The sequence below is a fragment of the Podarcis muralis genome, chromosome 14 (genome assembly GCF_964188315.1).
Source record: "Podarcis muralis chromosome 14, rPodMur119.hap1.1, whole genome shotgun sequence".
Classification (NCBI taxonomy): domain Eukaryota; kingdom Metazoa; phylum Chordata; class Lepidosauria; order Squamata; family Lacertidae; genus Podarcis; species Podarcis muralis.
In genome coordinates, this window is record NC_135668.1 from 32,543,812 (window position 1) to 32,567,832 (window position 24,021).

The window sequence follows — 24,021 nt, forward strand, 5'->3', positions numbered from 1 at the left end:
GATAAATAGGTACCACTCCGGCGGGAAGGTAAACAGCATTTCCGTGTGTTGCTCTGGTTCGCCAAAAGCAGCTTAGTCATGCTGGCCACATGACCTGGAAGCTGTACGCCGGCTCCCTCAGCCAATAAAGCAAGATGAGCGCCACAACCCCAGAGTCGTCCACAAATGGACCTAATGGTCAGGGGTCCCTTTACCTTTAATATTTATAATATAGTAAATATTTTAATATATAATTTTTTTAAAGCCTGCTAGGGTAGGGCTGAAAGACGGTTCCAGTGCCTGCCGGAAGCACCTCCCTCTTGTGAACTTTAACATTAAGAACACTTATTTTTAGAGGCTTTAAAACAGCGGCAAAGGGAGCCAAGCCTTTCCTCTCCCCCACAAACAGCTTGTCACAAAAAATGTTGTTGCGGCCCCTGCTCCTCTCACTAAGCCAAAGTTGGGTCCCTGCCACCAAGCAGAGCGGGCATAATTGTCTCCATTCATACAGCACGCCAGTGATCTGATGTTTGTTAAGAGTGGAGCCAGCTTCCCCTCTCGGTGCCAGAGTGAGTCATCGGGGGATCCGAGGGGAAAGGTTTCGCAACGAGGCGGGCCTGAGTGGAAGGAGCCTGCAAGGGCTTCCCGCCCCAGAGATTCCCCAACTTAAAAGGCGGCCCTACACAATGGTTCAGGGTTTGTCCTTGGGCACATGTGCAAGACCCAAGAATGACGCCACAAAGCTCCCTAGGGAAGCCTTTGCTAACCTGGTGCCCTCCAAATAGATTGGACTACCTGGGAAGATGGTGGACTATCCTTCATCGGAGGTTTCTCAACAGAAGATGGATGGTCGTCTTGTCAGGAATGCCATTATTATTATTATTATTATTATTATTATTATTATTATTATTGCTGCTGCGATTACTGCATTGCAGGGGTTGGACTAGATGACCCTGGGGGTCCCTTCCAACTCTACGATTCTATGATTCTGTTGACTCCCGTCAACCCCAGCCAGCGCATCCGTATTACTGGAAGGCACCAGGTTGGCTAAAGCAGCCTGCAATCCACTCTGTTCTGTTTTAAGCTGGAATTGGAATACCATCTCTACTTCCGGATTTCAAGAATCCAAGTAATAATCTTCAACCAAGTGGGCAGTTCCTCTCTCCCCAGCCTAATTTTATTTTTTTGTGGGGGGGGGCAGTGTTTGTCAATGGGTCATTGTATGCACTGAAAGGTTTAAATGCCCCTTTCCCCTCACTGCAAACATGATCCCATCCTGCAGTTGGGTGGGGTGGAAAAAGAAACAGATATAAAGGCCATGCCATTTGAAAAGGGAAACGTTAAATGGAAGGGGTCGAAATCATGTCTGGAGAGAGGCAGAATCATAGAGAAGAAAATAGCTAGACCAATCTGTACTGACCATAGCCAGCCAAATAACCTACCCCAACAGCTGTGCGATGGGTCACCTACGACAGGAGGAATTGCACAGCTGTTCCATTATGTGTGTGTTTTCTTTATTTAAAAAAAGAAGTAAATCTGTATTAAAATACACACACCAGCTGGATGCTGGTTTTATCCGTCGTCTTTTAATTTAAAGTCAAACTTAAATTTAAAGGGAAATCATCTGCAAACACTGTAAAAAACCCACCTGGAATCATGAGGCAACCTTCTTCCTCCTCTCAGGCCAGCCAAAGACAGATGAGTATCTTGGCAAATCCATGGGAGGTGATGAAGCCCTTTCCTCTACTCCGGTTTTAAAGTGTTACTAATTGCCTGTAAACTGACACTAAACAGAACCCCCTAACCTGGACATGATCTCTGCAATTCCCAACGTACACCCCTCTATCCGACAGGGGAATCTTGAGATTCCCCAGGCAGAAGGGAGGCTTGAGAGAAGGTCATTGCCCTGAAATTTTTGGAATGCTATCAGCACTCCAAAATCATCCAGATTTCTTAAACCCATTTTGAAGGTATGCAGCCTGGTAGGACTCCAACTCCAGCTGTGAGCTCAGAATAATGTGTGCAAACTGAGGTCGTAAAAGCAGTTCTGAGCATTTATCCAGTCCGTTTCAAGGGCTTCAGATATATCATCTTCTAAATTAGACCAGTATTTATCATCCCCCGAATTGCAAACAAGGCTCAGGCTTGAGAGAAGAGCAGCTTGCCAGGAGGTAACAGCTCAGAGTTAAAATCTGAATTGGAGATTTCCTGCCTCACAGCTCATGTTTTCAGTCATCTTTGCTACACCATCTGCGTGCAAAGTATATATATTTGTGCTCGTTGCAATGGTTCGTGTAATTAGCTACATGCAAAGGATAAGCTACACGATAGCTTTATTTGTATGCACATTTGTATATGAGGTACCTTAAAATAAAATAAAAACCCATCATTAAGGGCAAAACTGGGAATGTAAGATGCTGCTTTATACATCTAGCTCAGTACTGTCTACACTGACTGGCAGCAGCTCTCCAGGGTTTCAGACAAGAGTCTTTTCCCAGCCCTACCTGGATGCATCAGGGATTGAACCTGGGACCTTCTACATGCAAAGCAGATGCTCTAACCACCAAGCCAAGGCCCTTCACCCAAACTACATCTGGTGAAATATGTGTAATTATGCTCTGACCCATTTTTGGGTGGGCACAAGGGGGAATGAAATGAGAAGAGGGTGAGGAGAAAGGTGCCTTAACCCTGTCCCCTTCGGCTCACTTTTCCCCTCAGAATTGCCCTCCCCAAATTGCTCTTCTCTCTGCCAGAAGAAGACAGCAGTCCCTCCCCACTCCTGGACTCCATATTTTCCCCTCAAGGAGAAAAGCAGCTTGGAGAGGAAAATTTGGAAGAGGAAAATAACCAAGCGCCTTTTGGGTCTTATTTTCTGCACATCTGCCCTTGATTTGGAGCATTTCTTTGTGGTATTTTTCAAGGAGGATAAATGTGCATTTGTGACAGCACAGGCTGTGGTCTGCACCATGAGAGGGAAGCAAACCAGCCCCCCACGTCTTGTTAACATCACCACTTCCGCCAATGGGTATCGTCTCCCTATCATCACCACCACTACTAGTTTTTCCCACTTTTGGACTTTAACTGGCCCAACTCCCTATACTGGGTAGAATGGCATGACACTTAGGCATGGGGTGAAAAGGGAGGCATCAACCCAATTACCCAAAACAAAGTATGCTTTACTTAAAGTTTTAGTAAGGCAACAAGTTAGGCAGCAGTATTTTTTCCCAAAAAGAAAACAAGCTTTATAGTTTGAGGTGTTAGCTGTAAGAGTACGTAAAAGAAACACAGGAAAAAATAAACACATTCAGCTAAACCTATTATTAAACAAGCCAATACTTATTGATCTGCAACCCACAATCCAGCTTTTAGGTCCCTTTTAGGTCTTCCTTGGGCTTCTTTCTGCTGCAGTACTCAACTATACTATTTCCAATGTTCCATCACAAAGTATTTCAGCCCTTTTAAGCTCTTGAACTCTTCAACTGTTAATTCTTCAATTACTTTATTTTCCACCTTGATTTATACACATTATTTTCACCTCATCCCAACCTCTCAGCCAATCAGAGGAGGAGGAGACACCTGGTTAAATTTCTATTTCTCAGGCTAAACGTTGGACCTTCCTGTGTACTTTTGACCTTCCTGTGCAGAACTTTTTGCTGTGCACTTCTGACCTTCCTCTCCTGTGCAGGTATAAAAGCCTTAGTCTGATCCCAACTTTTGACAGAGCAAGTTGCTCACTCAGAGCTGTCCGTGATGCAGCAACCTCTGAGGAGCCTTCAGCCTTGCTGCTTTCCTTGTAGGTTCTGGCATCAGACCAGAATACAACAGCCTTATTCTTTCACAACATCCCATGCCTTCTAAACATGCATCTGACTCCACCCTGCACGTAAAGGCTTCTTAGCTGATCTATAGATGATGTTCCTGCAGTTAGCGCCCATGGTCAAATATCAGTGCAGGTGCAAAAGGTGAACCTGTGCCCCACCTTCCTCAGCCCTTGGGTTGAGGACCACCTGTTGGCACAAATCCTGAAAGACCACCCAAACTGCCTCCACCAGATTAACCACTGCAGGCCAAGAACAGGTATACTGCAGGGCACCTATGCACAGAGTGGTCAATATTCAAGGTGGCCGGAGCAGGTTAGCCAAACTGCAATTAATCAGCAGGCCCATAAAGAGCAAAAGCAACATCCTTGCAGAAAATGTCACCCTTTTGGCTGACAAGAATGCCAGGGCAAAGACAGGCTGCTGTTTCACTGAAGGACAAAGCAGTACCATCTGGAGAGAGAAAAAACCACAGTTCCAGCCACTCTGCTGCTTTGGTTCTGACAATAAGTTTATCCTCCCATCACACCATACTCCTATAAAAATTAAGTGGTAAAAAACTCAATTGTAAAGTAAGCAGGAAGGATTTCAGCTTTGATATCCATGATCTGGTAAGATTTGGAGATCTTATGTTCTCATGACCACACAGAAATGCAACCCAGTAGGTCAGTGTTACCCAGCTTACTGGTGCCTTGAACTCCCATCAGCCCTAACCAGCACAGTATAATGTTGGGGCTGATGGGAGTTGTAGTTCAAAACAGCAGGCAGGCGTAAGGTTGGCAAAGGTTGTCCCTGAGGCAGCAAAAACCACCACCAGCCGCTGACAACAGCCTCCAATAGCCTGGTGTCCTCCAGACCTTTTAGACTAGAGCTCCCATCGACTGGCTGGTTTGATGGGGAGTTGTAGTCCAAAATATCTGGAGGCCACCAGGTTTGGGAAGTCTGGTCTGGCTCCAAGATCAGAAGGGAAAGTTGACTATTCCTGGCCCACGGTGGGCTAGTCAGGTGCAAACATGCCCCCATCCCTCAGTACAGTTATTCCCCTTTAATTAAGTGGAAGGATGTGACCAGGATTCTTGCAGGCTTTCCCCAAGCAGAACAGGGTGGGAAAGGAGCCAGTGTCCGAAAAACCTTATCAGCAAGGAACACAGTTCCTCTTCACGGTTTATCTCAGAGCCCAAACTGTACAGCAAGTTCTGAAGCAGCTGCCCCGAGAGCGCGCCAACATTCCCTGCATTGCTCCGTTCCCCCCTTATCTCCTGGAGCAAGAACAGCCTGACAAAGAGGGTACAAAGTATTTTGGAACAGCCAGTGGGCAAGTGGGAGGGGAGGAGGAGGAGGGCTGTGGGTGCAGAAGCCATGTGATCACCAACCTCACCCACAAGCAAGGCCCCAACGCAAGATCAAGGGCATGCAGCAAAGGGAATGGTGTGAGGAACGGTTGCAGCATTTGGGGCTTTTCAGTTCAGAGAAAAGGCGGGTGAGAGGCGACATGACAAGTTTATGAAATTATGCATGGCATGGAGAAAGCGGAATGTTGGAAGACTCGGGACAGATAAAAGAGAGTCAATCTCTATGCAGCACAGAGTTAAACTTTGGAACTCTCTCCCTCAGGAGACTGTGATGGCCACAGACTTAAAAAGGTAAAGGTAAAGGGACCCCTGACCATTAGGTCCAGTTGTGACCGACTCTGGGATTGCAGTGCTCATCTTGTTTTATTGGCTGAGGGAGCCGGTGTACAGCTTCCGGGTCATGTGGCCAGCATGACTAAGCCGCTTCTGGCGAACCAGAGCAGCGCACGGAAAGGCCGTTTACCTTCCCACCGGGGCAGTACCCATTTATCTACTTGCACTTTGACGTGCTTTCGAACTGCTAGGTTGGCAGGAACAGGGACTGAGAATGGGAGCTCACCCCATTGCGGGGATTCGAACCGCCAACCTTCTGATCAGCAAGTCCTAGTCTCTGTGGTTTAACCCACAGTGCCACCTGCTTAGATGGCTTTAAAAAAGGATTGGACAAATTCATGGAAGAAAAGCTACCAATGGCTCCTGACCATGATGGCCATGCTCTGCCTCCACGTTCGGAGGCAGTCATGCTTCTCAATTTCCAGTTGCTGGAAACCACAGGAGTGGAGAGAACAGGTTGCTGGACTAGATGGGTCACTGGCCTGATCTAGGAGCCTGTTGTTATGAGGTATCGATGCCCTGGCCTACAGATCTAGAGAGCAATGGGTTTCGTAGATCTATGAGGTGGGGCATTACATTCTTGGTAATTTAAAATAGTGGGCGGCCCCCACAGATGAGACCTGCTTTTGGGTCACTTTCAAAAGCTGCTCCATCACGTGCTGCTGAAAAGCATCCAGGGGCCTAGTGGGCGGGCAGTCAGTGAATGGCGATGGGTTGGGCCAGTGATGTTTCTTTTCTTTTTTACAGTGATACCTCGGGTTAAGTAGTTAATTCGTTCCGGAGGTCCGTTCTTAACCTGAAACTGTTCTTAACGTGAAGCACCACTTTAGATAATGGGGCCTCCTGCAGCTGCCACACCGCTGTAGCACGATTTCTGTTCTCATCCTGAAGCAAAGTTCTTAACCTGAAGCACTATTTCTGGGTTAGCAGAGTCTGTAACCTGAAGCGTATGTAATCTGAAGCGTATGTAACACGAGGTACCACTGTACTTGATTACGTTTATATCCTGCCTTTCCTCCAAGGTGCTCAAAGTCAGGTACATAGTTCTCCCTCGCCCCATTTTATCCATACAAGAACACTGTGAGCTAAGTAAGGCTGAGACTGGGCAGTAACTGGCCCAAGGTCACCCAGTGAGTTTCAGGGCTGTGTGGATTCAAACCTTGGTCTCCCAGGTCATAGTCCAACGTTCTAACCCCTGCACCATACTGGCTCTCTGGTGTCCCCCTTCCAAGCTCCAGGGTTCCTTAGTCAGTGCCTGACCTGGTCAACCACTGGCACCAGGCCTGAAACCACGGTTGGGTGTTACATTTGAACTAAGCTCATGTCGAAGTCCAAACCAAACTAAGAACAGCTGGCAAAGGAACATCTTGTTGCCAGTAAATGGGTATGCCTGCCTCCCAAATCTCATCCTCTTAGCGCTACTGAGCTCAGGCTTTTGAATAAATATTATCATTAATAATAACAGCAGCAGCATTTGCTATTTAGCAAGGCCAGCAGATGACCTTGATTTCCGTTCCTGCAGGAGCTGCCTGTGTGTAAAGTTACAACACACTTTTTTTTTTGTTCCCGCAAACATCCTCTTAGCAAATGCGGACATTAACAAAATCACAATTTTGGCTCTCTGTCCAGCCCTTTACATTGTAATGCCCTTATGCAATTTAAAGGTGGAAAAACTGCACACTAAAAAGTGAAACTCCTAAATTCAATTCTCACATTAAAGAGCCTAATGAAAATTTGTCAGCAGATTTCTCCTAATATAAATATGCTTACATACAGTTTTCCATAAGATACAAAGTGACTTTCCCTACTAGAATGTATTTTTAATGTTATTTTCAGTAATATATGCATTCTATGTACATTTACCCCAGTATAAGCATTTTATGCATGTATTCTTAACAATTCCACAACCCTCCTATAGCTGAACAAATACAAGCATATAGCTGCCCTATCCCATCCAGTTTGGCTCCGAATGGGTCCCCCCCCAAATTGCCCCAGAATCCTCTCCTCCCCTCCTAGAACATGTGCAGAAGTTCCTCAGCAGATCAGCTGAAAATTCTGCATAAACATAGTAAGATCCTTGGCTTTATTTTAGAAACCAAATGGACTTTGTTCTTTTCTGTACATTCCTTTTAAAATGAACACGTACAAGGCAAAGGGGAAATAATTTATATACAATAATAATTTAGGGGGGGAGAGAGCAAAAAAGGGCCATGAATCTATCTTTACTATCTTACCAGAACATAATAATTTGCCCTGCTGACTCAGGCCAATAGCCCATCTAGTCCAATACCCTGCCCCACAACAGCCAACCACATACACCAAAAGGAAACCCACAAGCAAGACCTGACCACACAAGCCCTCTCTCTCCCTGTGGTTTCCAGCAGACCCATCATGAGTAAGTATGTATGTATGTATGTATGTATGTGTGTATGTATTATTCCATTTTAAAGCTATCCAAGTTGTCAACCATCACTGCCTCCTGTGCAAGTGAGTTCCACGATCTAACTCTGTGCTCCGTGAAGTAGTAGTTTCTTCTGTCTGTCTTGAAGCTTCCAACATTCAACTTCACTGGATGTCTGCGAGTTCTAGTGTTTTTTGGGGGGAGAGACAGAAACTCTCCTCCATCCACTTTCTCCCCATCACACGTTAAGGTCATAAACTTAACTACCAGGAAGAACATCTCAAAGACAAATTTTATTAGAGCTTCAGCTTCAATCTCCAAGAGACTGACACAGCCACCTCTCTACCCTTCGGAAAACTGTCCAGGAACAGATGTTCCAGTTAATTAAATCAAAAGAAGCTTGCAAGAATTCAGCCGTCCATTCCCACCCAGCTTATCAAAATGCAGCAGCTTCCAGGAACACACGTGGCTGAGCCCCTGATAAAAACCGTCTTACGACTGTTCACGTACGCCTCTACCAACACACGTCACTTTGAGCACTGCATATCCTATGCCAGCCTTCGCCCAACCCTGTGAAACCGCAGAGATGTTTCAGGATACAACTCCCAGCCAGCACGTCTCCACCTTTCCACATTCTTCAATTTGCTTTTAAGCAGGTACAAATCACGAATTATCAGCTGGGTCAGATAACCCCGCAGAGAGCAGCGCCATCTCCGGAGAGGCGGGGTGTGTGTGTGTGGTGTGATGGGCAGGGTCTATCAGCTCCGTTTTCAGCTTAGCAGCCAAATATAATCCATTCCCGCCCTTTGCTGGGAAGAATGTTGCGATGGAATCTAATCTATCTTGATCCAAGACAAAGCAAAGAGGACAGGGTGACCAGGAACCGTTTTCTCTCCATACACTCTGAAAGCAGCCATTATGGTCTAAGATTTCGCCTCTTGGCAAACATCCCTCTAACAAAGGTGTGAGAGAGGGCAAAAAATAGCTGCTTTGTTTTTAAACGATTTATTTTTTTTAGTTAAAAATCTGCTCAACTTCTCTGGTTTTACACAATAAACTGGGTTATGCAGGGCCAAGTATACAAGCGGCGCACAAACAACAAAGAAGCTTGTGGCACCTTTAAAGACCAACACATTTATTACAGCAAACTTTAAGAGGACCCCAAGGCCTCTGTTTTTGCTTATCCTGCAAGAGACCAGTACAATCTACCTTTCTGGAAAAAGAGGCGCCAAGGGAATGAAAGAACAAAGCACCACATTATCATCTGGTACCAAAGTGATTCATCAGGGAGTTTATCTGAAGATCGCCAAGACTCACGGTAAACTGGAAGGAAACTTAGCAAGGAAGGAAGATACGGAGTGTTGAAACCGACCCAAAATTGATCCACATCTTTCATGGCAGTCGGGTGGCCGTGAGCACCAGAGATAGGTGTTTTCTCCCTGATGAGCACAGACACCCAGAACTGATTGTGAAAGGCATGAAAGAACCACTTGTAGAAAGCAGTGGCATTTCTTACCGTAACAGAAGTTTGGATAAAGCAAAGATGGTGCGACACAGAGGAGCTGTGAGGGGATATAGGAGCTGGGATGGGATTGGAGTTTGGGTGAGCTATAAGGAGATGGGTGGGGTTTGGCAAGGGGAGTCAGGGGTCTGGAAAGCCATGCAAACAGGGGCAGCAGCACTTACTATATTCAATATTCGTGAATAAAGCCACCAACGCTTTTATACCCTGGCTGCATATGAAGGTAGTGTGAGCCTGGAAAGGAGACAGAGAGGACCTCTGCTTTTGGCTGGAGCTGATCAAGTCTGTTTGCTCCAGCTTGGAAGGCGTTCCTGACCTGCTTCTTCATTTGTGTCACGGCTGTGTCAACAGGAGAACTGTTAGCAACATGGCACAGGCCCAACACGTTCCAATCTTGCTGCAAACAGAGAACAGCCTTCTCTGGTGCTCTCCAGGTGTTGCGGGCCTGCAGCACCCATCAGCCCCACTGCTGAATCCCCCACACTTCCTGTGTACATTTCCTCCATTTTTATTGTCCTGTCCTCCTGCTTTTAATGACTGGCAAGGCCAGATGAAGAAATGTCGATGCCTGAGGCAGACAAGATGGTGCCCACAAAGGCACACACCATACTTCATGTAGCAAAACAAGCTGCCTTGTTGATGGGGCAGCATCTTAAAGGCAGAAAGGGAGCTCTAGAGATGAAGGACAGGCTCTTCATTCCCCCCTCCCCTGCTTTGCTCTCCAGTCCCTCGCTGCTATTGCCCACCCATCCCAAATCTGCCACATGAAGTGGGTGCCCAATCATAGCTGTCAACGGTTTCCTTTTTTTTAAGGGAAATTCCCTTATTCCGAATAGGATTCCTCACAAGAAAATGGAAAAGTTGACAGCTATGTGCCCAATGGTTGGACCAGCCCTGATGAAGAAGAGTCCTGCTGGATCAGGCCAATGAGTCAATGGGATAGATTCCTCAATAGGAAGCCCACAAGCAGGATCTGAGTACAGTGGTACCTCTGGCTATGTACTTAATTCGTTCCGCAGGTCCGTTCTTAACCTGAAACTGTTCTTAACCTGAAGCACCACTTTAGCTAATGGGGCCTCCTGCTGCTGCCGCGCCGCTGGAGCACAATTTCTGTTCTTATCCTGAAGCAAAGTTCTTAACCTGAAGCACTATTTCTGGGTTAGCGGAGTCTGTAACCTGAAGCGTATGTAACCTGAAGCGTATGTAACCCGAGGTACCACTGTACAAGAGCGACTGACTCTCTGTCACTGTGGTTTCTAGCAACTGGTATTCAGAAGCATTGCTGCCTCCAACTATGGAGGCAGAGCCAAGCCGTCATGGCTATCCTCTCTAAATCCTGAATTCCAACAATTCTGCTTTGCTGGATGTCCACAAATTCTAGAGTTATGAGAGAGGGAGAAAGACTTTTCTCTATGCCATGCATAATTTTGCAAACGTGTATCGTGTCACCTCTTGCCCAACCTTTCTCTATACTAAGAAGTCACACTGCAAGCTTCCCTTGCTAAGGAGACCCTAGTTTCACTAGAGGCCCTTGTCAAGAAACCATATTCCTTATTTATTTCAATGTTTTGCCCTGCCCTTCCTCCTGAAAAAGCTCAGTGTGGCAAACAAACCAATTATAATAAAAACATAGTCAAAGGCATTCTAAAAACAGTTAGAAACATTCTAAAAACATTCTCTCAGCTGGTGATTATGGGGTTACCAAGAATACAATCTTCTAGCCATCAAATGCCTTGAGGAAACAGGAAGGTCTTTAAATTCCTCCTAAAAGTCCATCATCTCCTTAGGGAGATATATGCTAGAGCAGACATATTTTACCAGCCTTCCCCAACCTGGTGCCCTCCAGATGTTTGGGACCATGGAGCTGCCTGAGGATGATGGGAGCTGAAGCCCAAAACAGGCTTCAGGTTGGGGAAGGCTCAACATAAAACAGCTCCACATTGAATCCTACAACTCATCTTCACCCCACTTCAAGCACCTCAACCTCTCCTACGGCAGCATCCAAAAACATAATCCTGAAGTCAAAGAAGAAGTGTGTCTATAATTCTTTACTGAACCTGTAGGTCCCATGTTTCAAAACATTTTTGTTCCACTAGAGACCTGCCTCAAATCTGAAGCTAAAGATTTCACAAGCTGAGTTCAAATCAGTTATGTGTAACTCGACCTCTTTGATCCCACTGCCTTTACTCACAGTCTCCCGGGCACCAAAGCTGTCTTGCCTGTTCAAATCAAGCTACTCACTCGCAAATCATAAGGATTGCTATCTATTTGCTCATTCAAAGCATTTAACACCCTGCTCTTCAGCCAGTAAAAGCTCTCAGGGGGACTTACAGATCAATAGAGCACAACACAGTCCTAGCCCTCAGGCTTAACAATCTATAAAGACATGACACAAAAGGAAAAATGAATGAGGAGGGGAAAGGAAAAGAAAGCAACTCAGGTACCAAATTCTTGTTGTTAAGATTCATACAATGAACAGGTTGTATTGACGCTCACTTTAAAAAACAACAACCGGAATGCTTATAGTTAAATGGGGGGGGGGGGTGAAACAGGCTTCAGAGGCCTCTGAGAAATATCCAGGTGACCCAACCTTTTTGGAAATGGCTATAATGCAGGAACAAGTTATTGGCCTTCCAGGGTGGGGCCTCGGCCTTCCAGGACGTACCTGGAATGTGCTGGCTTTTTGTCACTCGCCATGGCAGGTAGGCCAATGGCAGCTCAGTTGATACCACCATCTCCAGAACAAAATGGTTCTCCTGAGAGATGTGGGCTTCCGTTTCTTGACTACGGGTGCTTTCTTGGAGAGATTCTGCAGTCATGTTATGTACGTTCCACTTCTTACTACTATTAAAGCTATAAATGTAATTTTCATCAAAGACAACTGGAAAAAAAACACCTCTTGGTTTTGCCTGAGAGGGTTTCCACGCCAACAACCAAAGCTGCTGGCCTTGAAATGTTACCTAGGCCAGGAACAGCACTTTAGATGGCTTACTGTCAACACAAGAGGAAATTTTGAGCTGACATAACAGGGCTGTTAATTAAAGCTAAGCGGCTAATCGAGATCTTTAGCAGGAATGTAAATAGTGCCCTGCAAGATCAGAACAGAGATCTTGCCAAGCCTTCCCTAATCTAGGAACATAAGAAGAGCCTGCTGGACCAGATCAATGGCCCATCTAGTCCAGAATCCTGCTCTCACAGTGGCCAACTAGATGCCCCAGTGGGAAACCCGCAAACAGGATTCAAGAACAAGAGAAACTCTGCCCCGCTCCTGTGCTTCAACCTCACACCCTCCAGATATTTTAGACTACAGCTGCCATCAGCCCCAGCATCCTACAGCTGTGCTGAACGAGGCTGCAGTCCCAAACATCTGGGGAGCACCAGGTTAGCGAAGCCTGCCCTGCCATGTCTCCATTTTAACCGTCTTTCCCACCAGTACCTCCCCAAAAAGCCCTTGCTTACAGGAACAGCGCTCCAATCCACTGACTATTTTGTCTGCAAGACCCTGACAGATTCTGCTCTCCATCACTGCAGGCTTTTCCAGAGTGGCAGATCTGTCTCCATTATGACGCACTTGGCTTCTGAAGGTGCTTTTAATCAGAGTCTATCAAGAAGGCTTCATAGCTATTAACCTGGCATGATAATCCTGATATATTGCTCTGAATTACAGCTGAAGCATTTGGGAACCTGTCCACAGATCCCAGCCTTTGTTCAGAACAGTCAGCCAGGGAGGTTGTTTTTTGCCAGAGGTTTTAAAGAAAAGGCAAGTTATCTTGACCACTGTGTCTGTAAAAGGCTAAAAGGCAGCTCCCTGACATGTTGAAAAAGGGGTTTGCATGGCTACCCTAGCGGTATGAAAGAAGGGGATAATTTCTAAGGGGTTCCAATGTAGAAGTGTGTTCCTTAGTTAGATAATTTATGTTGCCACCCTTTGCAAAAGAGCAATTTGCAAACAGGCAAATAGATTTTTTTAAATCATACAATAACACAATCCATAAAATAATCCTTAAAAACTGGATAAATGTTACTATTTATCTATATATACTGCTTTGGGCCCCCAAAACACCCACTCTAAAGCAGTTAACAGGATTCTAATTACAACCAGCCAATCAAAAGAATATGAAGTAGCAAAATCTCCCACCAATCACACTGAATATGCGTTTGTGAGCTGGATTCATGCTCTAACCACAGACGCAGCTCCCTGCCATTCCACTTCACTCTTGGGAGCCAGGTGAACCCACACGCATGTACCTGCCAGCTGCTCCACTCTCTCACCAAGGAGCAAGCCTACCCAGAACCCGGGGGAGCCTCCTTGCCCTCATCACACACCCTTGGGGCCAACCAACAACGCTGGCACACTAGCGCTGACCCAGCATCGATGGCAGCCGCCAAAGTGCCCTTGCAGTATCCTCTGCAAAACTGCAAGAGATTGCCTTTTTCTGAATCCTGAGAAGATTGCCCAGCCACCTTGGGTGATCCCTAAGCAGAGGGAAATCTGTCATTTTCAGCTTCTCATTTTTCCAGTCTTAAAGTCAGTTCGCCACATCTGTTTGCGTTGTTAAAAACCCTCCTTAGAATTCATCAGCATTTTAGTGCAAATTCCTCCTAATATACACGTTTTGTATGCAATTTTGCCTAAAGTACATTTGTTTACATAGCAATTTTCCCCCCTTTGCATGTTATTTTTTACCAATATATGCATTTTTATGCACACTTTACCTTAGCACATGCATTTTTGTACCCATTACAACTGCACTGCATAAGTCAGGAAAGCATGTATTTCCAAGGAGGCTGTGTTCTTGCATTGTTTTGCAAAGAATTCGGCAGGTTCGCTTTTAATTGTCAGTTGGGGTCGACTTTCTCCCCCCTCCCTAGCAATCTCCCATCCGTAGAGATCATCACAGACATGTTAATGGAACTCTTTCCCCACCACCCATCATCACCAAATCGCTTGGGCCGTTGGCATAAACACAGCTCTACTTCCAGGAAACATCACCAGCAGGCCCTTTCCCCGAAAGAGAACAGAGCTGTGAGCCACTTGGTTCCGAGAAAGCAAAAGGAGGCCCTAAAGGACACCGAAGATGGGGTGGAGGAGATCGTGCAGCAAAGTCTGTTGATGTTCTTTCCCCTGCCAAAAGGTATCCAGGGACAACAGCAGCCATGAGCTTTTAACAGAATCATTGCATCTAATCTCTTAAGAAGAGAGGAACTGGGACCTGAGGCTTCTAGTTTGTGGACTTTATAAGTTTATGGTTGTTTGGTGGTAAGGGCAAGGAGATCAAGTCCTGCTCAGAGGCACCGCCTCCATTACTAGTTCAGATGCCTCTGAAAAGCCTAGGCCCTGGCTCAAAATAATTCCTCTCCCCAACCCCTCTCTGGACCAAGTGGAACATCTGGCTTTCCTGGGGACCAGACACACTGGCCTATCTCAAATTTCAGAGAGATGTGCTTGTTTTCTAAAAACAAGAGGTGAGGGGACTGAAGCCGGACATCATCTTCCCTGACCTGAAAGCCTTCTCCTCCAGCCTCAGATGTTTGAAGGTTCTGCTTGAGTGTTTCCCACTGGCTTCTGGTTGGCCACTGGGAGACCAGGATGTCAGGCAAGTTAGGTCCCCTCTGGACCTAACTTCATCAGGCTCTTCTTATGGAATCAGAGTGCCGTATAACCGCTCCAACACCATCATGAGTGCAAATCATCACAAATGCACACTGAGAAGTCTGAGAAACCTGCATCAATTTTTTCCAAGTGCACAACTTTGCAATCTCAATTCTCTCTCTCTTTGGCATTGCAGGGGGCATTGCATTGTAGATGACCCTCAGGTCCCTTCCATGGTTCGGAGTTGTCAGCACCTGACTACTGCTCAATTTGCCTCTTCCAGCCCCTCAGGGAGCTTCTAAAACACCTCCTGGCTCCCTTCAAACCCGTGGGAAAATCAGCTCTGGTCTATTGGGGCCTTTGGGTTTTCCCCCAGAGCTCCTTTATCAGAAATCCCAATGAAGAGCCGCTCAGAGGTCTTAAATGACCCGCTAATCCCGCATTCGCCAACCCGTTAATGGAATTAAAAGGCCCTTCAGAGAACTTTAAAGCCACCACTTAAATCTGTGGCTTGCCTGAATGCTGCTCTGTTTGTCAGGCAAACGCTTAAACAGTCAGATGTAAAAGATTAAGCTGGGGATCTGCAGAATAAGGAGTACGCGAGAGCTCACGCAGCCGCCTGGGTCCTGCCAACATATTCCTAATTAGTTTACAGCTATTTAATATTCTTACAAGCCAGTGAGTGAGTTTGAAAGTTTCTGGCTTATTAATTAATTCCCCAAATACAGGAAGTTTACATTTTTTTTTAAAAAAAAAAACAACACTCTTTCTTATTTGGCTAGAGGGAGATTGAGAATTTGAGACCGCCCAGTCCTTTCCAGACCCATTCACCAGGCAGGAACCCAGGGAAGAAAAAAGAGGCAACTGCTCCTCATTTATTCCCCACAATAACCCTGTGAGGTAATGACGGGCCTAAGGGCACCCAGGGAGCTTCATAGCCAAGTGGGATTCGAACCCTGGTCTCCTGGGTCCTAGAATAATATTCTAACCACTGTACTGCACTGGCTCTCACTATCTCATTTGAGTTAGATCAGGGATAAGGGAGTGCCCCTTTGGATAATGAGGTTTTTGTTCCTTATTGCACGCTCAAGATCACTTGATATGTCTCCGTTTTGCATGTGTTCGTTCATAAGTCTCCTACTTCCTGTTTCCCCATCAATCTACAAATTGATATTTTTCAACCCGCGTGAAACACTATCTCTGAAGCCACTTTTGTATTTCGCAAACTATGCATCTTTGTACCCATTTTATCTGCGTAAAACATGCACTGAGGCAGGTTTTGAGCCAAAACCTCTTATCACCACATGCAATGCCAGCGTGGTGTAGTGGTCGGAACATCGGACTAGGACCTGGGAGACCAGGGTTCAAATCCCCCACTCTGTCATGAAGCTCACCGGGTGATCTCAATCACTCGCTCTCAGCCTAACCTCCCTCACAGGGTTGTCGTGAGGGTGAGATGGGGAGGAAAAGAGCCATGTACTCCTTAGAGGAAGGGATATAAATGCAACAAATACACAATAAATAAACAAAAATCCTGGGCAATGGAAGAAGAGGGTCAAGATGTTGGGGTACTGCTTCCATCTCTTTAGAGCCAGCATGAGGACCAACAAGATGATTTTACAGTATTGTTCTTTTGCACCCAGCGGCCTGATCCTGGCCATAGAAACATCACACTGCTAAGTCTTGCACTGAGACATTGGTGCACAATTCCTCAGCAGCAGCCACCCTTTCTGCTGGGAATCTGAAGCTCCTTTGGTCCAGAGACCCACGGCGCTCGCTTGTGTCCCTGGGAACAAACGTGGGGCCCAGCCTAGCCCATCCTGATGCTAATCTTGCCCCCACCTCCCAACCGTTTCCACTTGCTTTGTGTTTCACTAAAAATACAGCTGCAGAGGAAATTTCTGTTGCGGGGTGGATACCTTCCTTCTTGGGAGGGGCTTCCTGCCAACACCCCGACTCAAAAACAACCAGGCGGTTCAAGTTCCTGACCAGAACTCTAATGGGAGGCGGGAGAAGGAGAGGAGGATGCTCTGAGGTCATGCGTATGGCACCGAGCGCACACTTTGATCCCATGCCCGCCCCGGACCCTCCCTCGGTTACGGGCTTGCGCTTTCTGCAAGAATGCTGGCAGATCCACACCGCAGATTTTAAGCACGTTCAGCGCGCATCTAAAGCACTTCCTCCCAAGGCATAATGGGAACTGTAGTTTAAGGGTGCTGGGAACTGTAGCATAGTGAAGGGGAAACGACAGAAGGAAATGATAGCGATAATATGAATAGTGGTGACAGGCAGGGAGAAGGAAAAGCCAAGGGGGTCAAGGTACCAAGAGGAACATCAACATGTTTTATAACAGGGTTGGGGAACCTACGGCCCTCCATGCTTCTTATCTGGCCCTCGGAACTCTCCCGAAGCCACGCCCCTGCTCCACCCCCTCCTGGAGGATTACTGCCTGCCTGGGACACGTCCTTGAATTCTGATGATGTTTCCTGCTTGCCTGGAGGATGGAAAGCGCAGCAGATGTAGAAACTAGCCCACTGTACAAAGATAAAATTGACACTCATTCCCCTGCCCGCTTTTGCCTCTAACCCTCCCCACTGTGGGCATGTGGCCCCTGGAAGGTTGCCCACAGGAAATTGCGGCCCTCGGGCTGAGAAAACTATCCCCACTGCTGTTCTAGAGTCCAACCCCTCTGTAATGCAGGAATATGCAGCTGTCCTATACAAGAATCAAACCTGCAACCTTGGCGTTATCAGCACCAAGCTCTAACCAACTGAGCTACCTACCTGGGACGATAACATGTCTCATTGGTTCTAGCAACAGTGGCAGGCTCTCAAACAGCCATGAATCTTCCTTGTCCTCTCAGAAAAGCATGCCGTTGAGGCCAAAAACATGGCACCGTGCAATCTTCCCTCGCAATCGGAGCTTCTCTGATAAAAGACATAAAACGAACCTTTCCTGGGCTGGATATGAATGTTTTGAGTTTTTAAAAGCCAGTCCTGTATAGAATCTGGAAAACGTTTGAGGAGGGTCTGCAGTTCCGTTGCAGAGGACCCTAAATCAGAGCCTCACCAGTTAAAAGTCTGCAGGAGAGCAACCAGGCTCTGCGCCAAAGGCCACAATCCTGCAAGACGTCAGAAATGGATTTTAATTTTAATTTTTTTTAAAAAAAAGAGCAGGTCTATAGTCTTCAGTATAAACCTGAAAGCACAGATACATTTATGTGCTGAACTCTGAGAACTGAGGGGGACATATGGATGAACAAAAGTTACAGCAGACAGAAAATGTTAGTCACTGCCCCTCACCCCAATAATGCAGAATAAGAGGAGGGTGGGACAAAAATGTAAATATACTTATCTGCCTCATTTTGGCAGGTTGCATAACTGAGATTTCCATGGGGCATATAATTTAATTTATTCCCTTTTTTAAAAAAATCATACAGTGATACCTTGGTTTACGAACTTAATCCATTCCGGAAGTCCGTCCTTAAACCAAAGAGTGCTTTCCCATAGCAGCGGGGGACTCAATTTACAAATGGAACACACTCAACAGGAAGCGGAACATGTTCTGCTTCCAAGGCAAAGTTCACAAACCAAAACACCTACTTCCGGGTTTGAAGCATTCTTAATCCAAGCTGTTCATAAACTAAGCTGTTCTTAAACCAAGGGACCACTGCCATGAGTTCAACTTTACTCAGGAGAGGGGCCGGCGCTTCCCTTCCCCTTAGCGATCCATTCGCAACATGCGAGAGCGATTTCCACCCACTCCCCTGGAAAACATCACAAGTGGGCTAATTAGTGCTGGGAAGGCTGCAGATCCTGCCCCAGGGTCTCTCTAATAAGGTGTTTCGCAGCAGCTGTAATTTAAGCTTTATAAACCTGACCTGATGGTGACCCTCTCTGTTCGCTGTTGCTTTTTCTCTTTTTCAAAATCCTGCGCAGAGCAAGAGCGGAAGTGTATTTGTAAAGGAGTCAAGGGAACATGACGGCATTCTCAGGAGCTGAGCTACATGCCCTTGCCTGAGGTTATCAGGGCTCCTGGCCTGGGGCTCGTTACAATGCAAAGACACCTATAAAATCCGCAGGGTTCTCGACCGGTTTAAGACGTACCTGGTGCAAGATTGTCTGCCCTTGCCTGGGAGCAAGCCCCATTAAAAATATTTATTCATGTGCTCATTTCAAATAATAATAATAATCCGCCCATCACCCAAAGGTCCCAGGGCAGAAATGCACACATTTCAGAATCAAATTTAACTATAAAATGCAAAGCAGCATTTTTTAAAAAAACTGGATTCAAAATACAAATTACCATAAAACACAGCAGCAACCAAAACCCAAATACACCTCTCTCTTGCACACAAACCCAAAGGCCTATGCAAAGACCAGGCATATATGGATAGGATTATTCTGTAAATTTAACTGTATTTCAAAGAAGAGCTCACAAATCACTAGTCCACATTGAGGCTGTTTTTTTTTAAAACAAGGCTGCCTGTCTAAACACCACTATGAAAAACCATTTCCAATACAGGAAATTTAAATGAAGAGCGGAATTTTTTTGTCAAGTTTCTCAGCTAGGTAGCAATTCTGACTTGTTTTATTATTGTTGTCGTTTATTTCTCCAGTTTAATTACATTTGCATGGAACCAAGGTGAGTCATGTCTGATGCAGAAGAAGTTTTGCAAGTCTGGGTAGGAGGGAGGGGGAACAATACTTCAAACAAATGTTGGGACTTCAGTTATCCATGTAGTTCCTTCTGCCCACACCCAAACAAATACCCTTTACTCTATCGAGAGCCAATCCAAAACTGTCTGCAAACTTTTGCAAACCTGCTTAGCTTCCCTTCAATTATTCAGGACACAGAATCTGGGTTTCGTGGTTGCAGAATTCCCGTTTTGCCTGCCTGTTTTGCTACAAACCACCAAATGGGCACACCTTCCATCTCGCATGCCATGAGGTCGGAATTAATGGAGTTAATATCTTAGCCCCCTTTTCAGCCTAGAGAATCTGCTGATGGCATGACCCCAGGCGCCTGTAAATAGAGCCCTAACGACACATCTTGACCTCATTTGCCACAGAGTAACTAAGGACCACTTCATTCCCCTAACCCTTCCCCTTCCGCTAATGCCAGATTATCCCTCCCACCACCACACCCCTCCCTGGTGCAGGACAGCCCAACTAAAAACCTCCCTCTGCTGTGTATTCATCACAGTCCTGACACTCACTCCCAATGTCCACTCAAAATGCTGCTGGGTGCCCCTACCCACCCACCCACCCGGCCAGCCTTTTTGCATTCCTTCAAAGCAAGTCCATCTGCCACCTCCAGCCGAAGAGAAACACAATCAGGCATTTTCAGTGGCTGGGCAAGGGATGGGAGAATCTGACTATTTCAGCCTCTTTCAGCAGCTCATTTCCCCAACCTTAACATCTACACATTTCCATATAAGTTTGACTAGTCCTCATGAAAATCCGTCATGCATTTCAATGCTGATCTCGCCCGATATCCACATCATTGTATGCAATTTTGCCCAAAGTACACATTTTTTTGCAAAACAATTCCCCCAATACAATGCATTTTTGCATCTTATTTTCACCAACAGGGACATTTCTATGCACACAAGTATACACATTCTGTTACGCATAACTTGGCCGGCAAACTGCTTTGCAAAATCCAAAATTTCAAAGGCTGTCTGCTCTCTGTTTCACGTGTTGTTTCAGAAATTGCAAATTTGGTAGCTTCCTCTTTAAATGCAAACTCAGTCAGGCATGTGCAGCATGCCTTCAAAGTGTGCTCTCATACTACTCTATAACATTCATGGGAACAGTCGTTTGCAACGGGTGCTGGGAACTGTGGCTCTGCGAGGCCAGCGCGCTTGACAAACTACAGCTCCCAGGATTCTTTGAGGGGAGTCATGACATAAAGTGGTGCAAGTGTGCTTTAAGCGGAGAAATATACCATATTTTTTGCTCTATAAGACTCACTTTTTCCCTCCTAAAAAGTAAGGGGAAATGTGTGCGTCTTATGGAGCAAATGCAGGCTGCGCAGCTATCCCAGAAGCCAGAACAGCAAGGGGGATCGCTGCTTTCGCTGCGCAGCGATCCCTCTTGTTGTTCCGGCTTCTGAGATTCAGAATATTTTCTTTCTTATTTTCCTCCTCCAAAAACTAGGTGCGTCTTATGGTCTGGTGCGTATAGAGGGAAAAATAGGGTAAATCACGCTTGTGCATGGCCGCCACCATCCTGGAAAGTCCAGAGCAACCCAGAAACCTCTGGCTGCTCAGAGTTAGACACACACGACCCTCCGAATGTGCCCGAAATTGGCCTTACCTTCTTCCCACTCTCCGAGCTCAAGCTGTGCTTGTGCCTCTTGAGGTTTCGGTTGCTCAGATCCAGCTGGGGCTTCCAGGCCTCACCATTGTTGTCACTTGCAGTCGGCTTGACCGGCGACACCTCGGGGTTTGCCACGATGCCCGTGCGGGCCATCTCCTCGGTGCAAGTGAGCTGCAGGCTCCGCAGGTACTCGTCGGTCTCTTTGTCCACCACCAGCAAGCGAGTCTCTGCTTCCACAGCCTTGATGCGCTGCACCACCTGGCGAAGGATGGGCAGGAAAGGAAGAAAAACAAATATGAGCAGGGACTCCCAGGGGTGGGAACCAAGCAATTACGGCTACAAAATTTCTGCCGAGTGCAGACCGTATGCCTGGTGCATTGTGTTTATTTATTTGCTGCGTTTATATCCCAGCTTTTTCCTCCAAGGAGCTCAAGGTGGCATTCGTGGTTCTCCAGCGAATCCTCACAACAACCCTATGAGGTAGGTTGGGCTAATCTAGCCTATTAACCAGGCTTCCTGAACCTTGGCCCTCCAGATGTTTTTGGCCTACAACTCCCATGATCCCTAGCTAGCAGGACCAGTGGTCAGGGATGTCTCAAAACATCTGGAGGGCTGAGGTTGAGGAAGCCTGCTATTAACCAATGGTTTCCTTTAACCAGTGGATTGAAGGCACGGCAGCACTCGCAACATAGGAACGGATTGCTCATAGATGCAGGGTTTGTTTGGCTAAATATGCTGATAAAGAAACTTTTTATAAAACTTTTTATAAAAGTATGGAAATAGTTTATTGAATAGTTACAGATAAACTGTAAACAGATAAAAACATTGGCAGGATTATTGTAACAACCTGCAGTTACATAAGAGTTTAGATTTAAAGAAGATACCATATTTTTCCATGTATAAGACTAGGTTCCCCCCCCCCTAAAAATAATGTCAAAAATTAGGGGGCATCTTATACATGGATAGTGCCGAGGGTGGACTGTGTATTTTTGAGTACCCAAAAATAGGGGGCATCTTATACATGGGGACATCTTACAAACGGAAAAATACAGTAAATAAATGAATAAGTTAAGTTAATTTGGATATGCAGAAGGTATTAAAAATAAATTTAAAGAACCACAGAAAGAGGGGGAAGGAAGTCAAGTTTTAAAATGTCAAAATGATTGGAAAATCAGTGAAATGTATATAACTGAAAAGTATATATTTTTTTTAAAAAATGGATAAATATACTAATATTTGGAACAAGTTTATACAGAACATACTTTATTAATCATATATGTATTAAGCATATATAATGAAATATCTGTTACCATTTATTGTATTATGTTTCTTCTCTTTCTCTCCCCCCCCCCCCTTTATTTTGTACAACTGAAAAGCTTTAAAATATTAATTAATTTTAAAAGAAAAAGGGGAAAAGGCTAGGAGGCTGTGACCAGCCCAAGGTCACCCAGCAAGCCCCATGGCCAAATGGGGATTTGAACCTTGGTCACTCCCGGGTCCTGGTCTGACACTCTAACCGCTACACCACACTGGCACCACAGTGGAGCAGAGCTGTGATGCATTCACTTTCTGGATTTCAGGGCAGAGTGTGGGGAGCGGGATGGAAAAAAGTGGAGGGGCATGGGACAGACTTGCAAACTCGAGGATTTGGTGGGGTGGTGCAAGGGTTGGAAAACTTTCAGCTAACATAATGCCCATAATGAAAAGTATGGCTGCAAGACCTACCTAAGATTAATCCACTAAATATTTAGTGGATTCACTAGAAAGAACCAAACTGGTGGACAAGGCAAGTTCTGGTTCTGGTGTGTCACTGTAACACCGTCAAGACAAGACAACCAGCTGTGGCTTTCATGGGCTGGGGATGATGTTGACAGGTGTGACCTTATTCAAATTCTGTGCTTGCCCAGTGCAGTTACGTAAGTCCCCCCGCCCAAGCTATCAAAAACAGTGTGCAGACTGACATGCCACAGACCCATAACTCAAGCTGTAATGCTTTATATCTGTCCTTGACTCAATTTTACTTTGCAACTTTTCCAACCAACTCTCAGGATCCTCTGCGCAAGGATTTGGCAGGAAACTTCAGAGTGTATTCAACTGAGGCTGGGGGAGGGGGACAATTTTAGCAAAATCCACAGACAGTCCAGGGTAGTATTTTGGAACAGGATTCTGTAATCTGAGAGGTGCATACCTTCATCTGAGGATACCTGCCTCCAGGTACCTGCTTTTGACCTTCCTGGAGACATCTGTTTGGCTACAATGGGATGATGCTACACTGGCCAGGCCTAACGTCTGGTCCAGCTGACATTCTTAATTACAGCTAACTGGAACTTCCATGTTCAGAGGAAGTCTACCTGAGTATGCCAGATGCTGAGGCAAACGACCATAGAAGCAGGCTACTGCCTGCATTCTCTGTTTACCGGTATGTGATTCCTGAGACCACCTTGCCAGCCTCTGTAGGAAGCTGGATGCTGGGCTAAGTGGGGACTTGCTTGACCTAGCGGGGCTCACAATCTCATGCTACCTTACAGAGATGGCCTTATACTAAGGAAAGATGGAGCAGCATGTTTGGACACTGTTAAAGGCAGTAAATTGGACTACCTTTGGTACAAGGGGAACCTGTTAGCCAGGTGGCTCAGGAATTTGAAGAAACCAAAAACAAACAAACAGTGCAGTTAAATCAGTGGTTGCTGTTAAACCACA

At 45.9% G+C, this 24,021-nt stretch overlaps 1 protein-coding gene across 2 annotated transcripts in view; it reads right to left on the bottom strand.

Annotated features, from left to right (window-relative positions):
* NHERF2 (NHERF family PDZ scaffold protein 2) overlaps positions 1-24,021 on the bottom strand; it is a 59,006-nt gene that overhangs the window by 29,279 nt on the left and 5,706 nt on the right. For both annotated transcript variants that reach the window (XM_028705703.2, XM_028705704.2), the window contains exon 2: positions 21,319-21,579. In XM_028705703.2, coding sequence (XP_028561536.2) covers positions 21,319-21,579 — 261 coding nt within the window. The remainder of the gene's footprint in view (positions 1-21,318; positions 21,580-24,021) is intronic.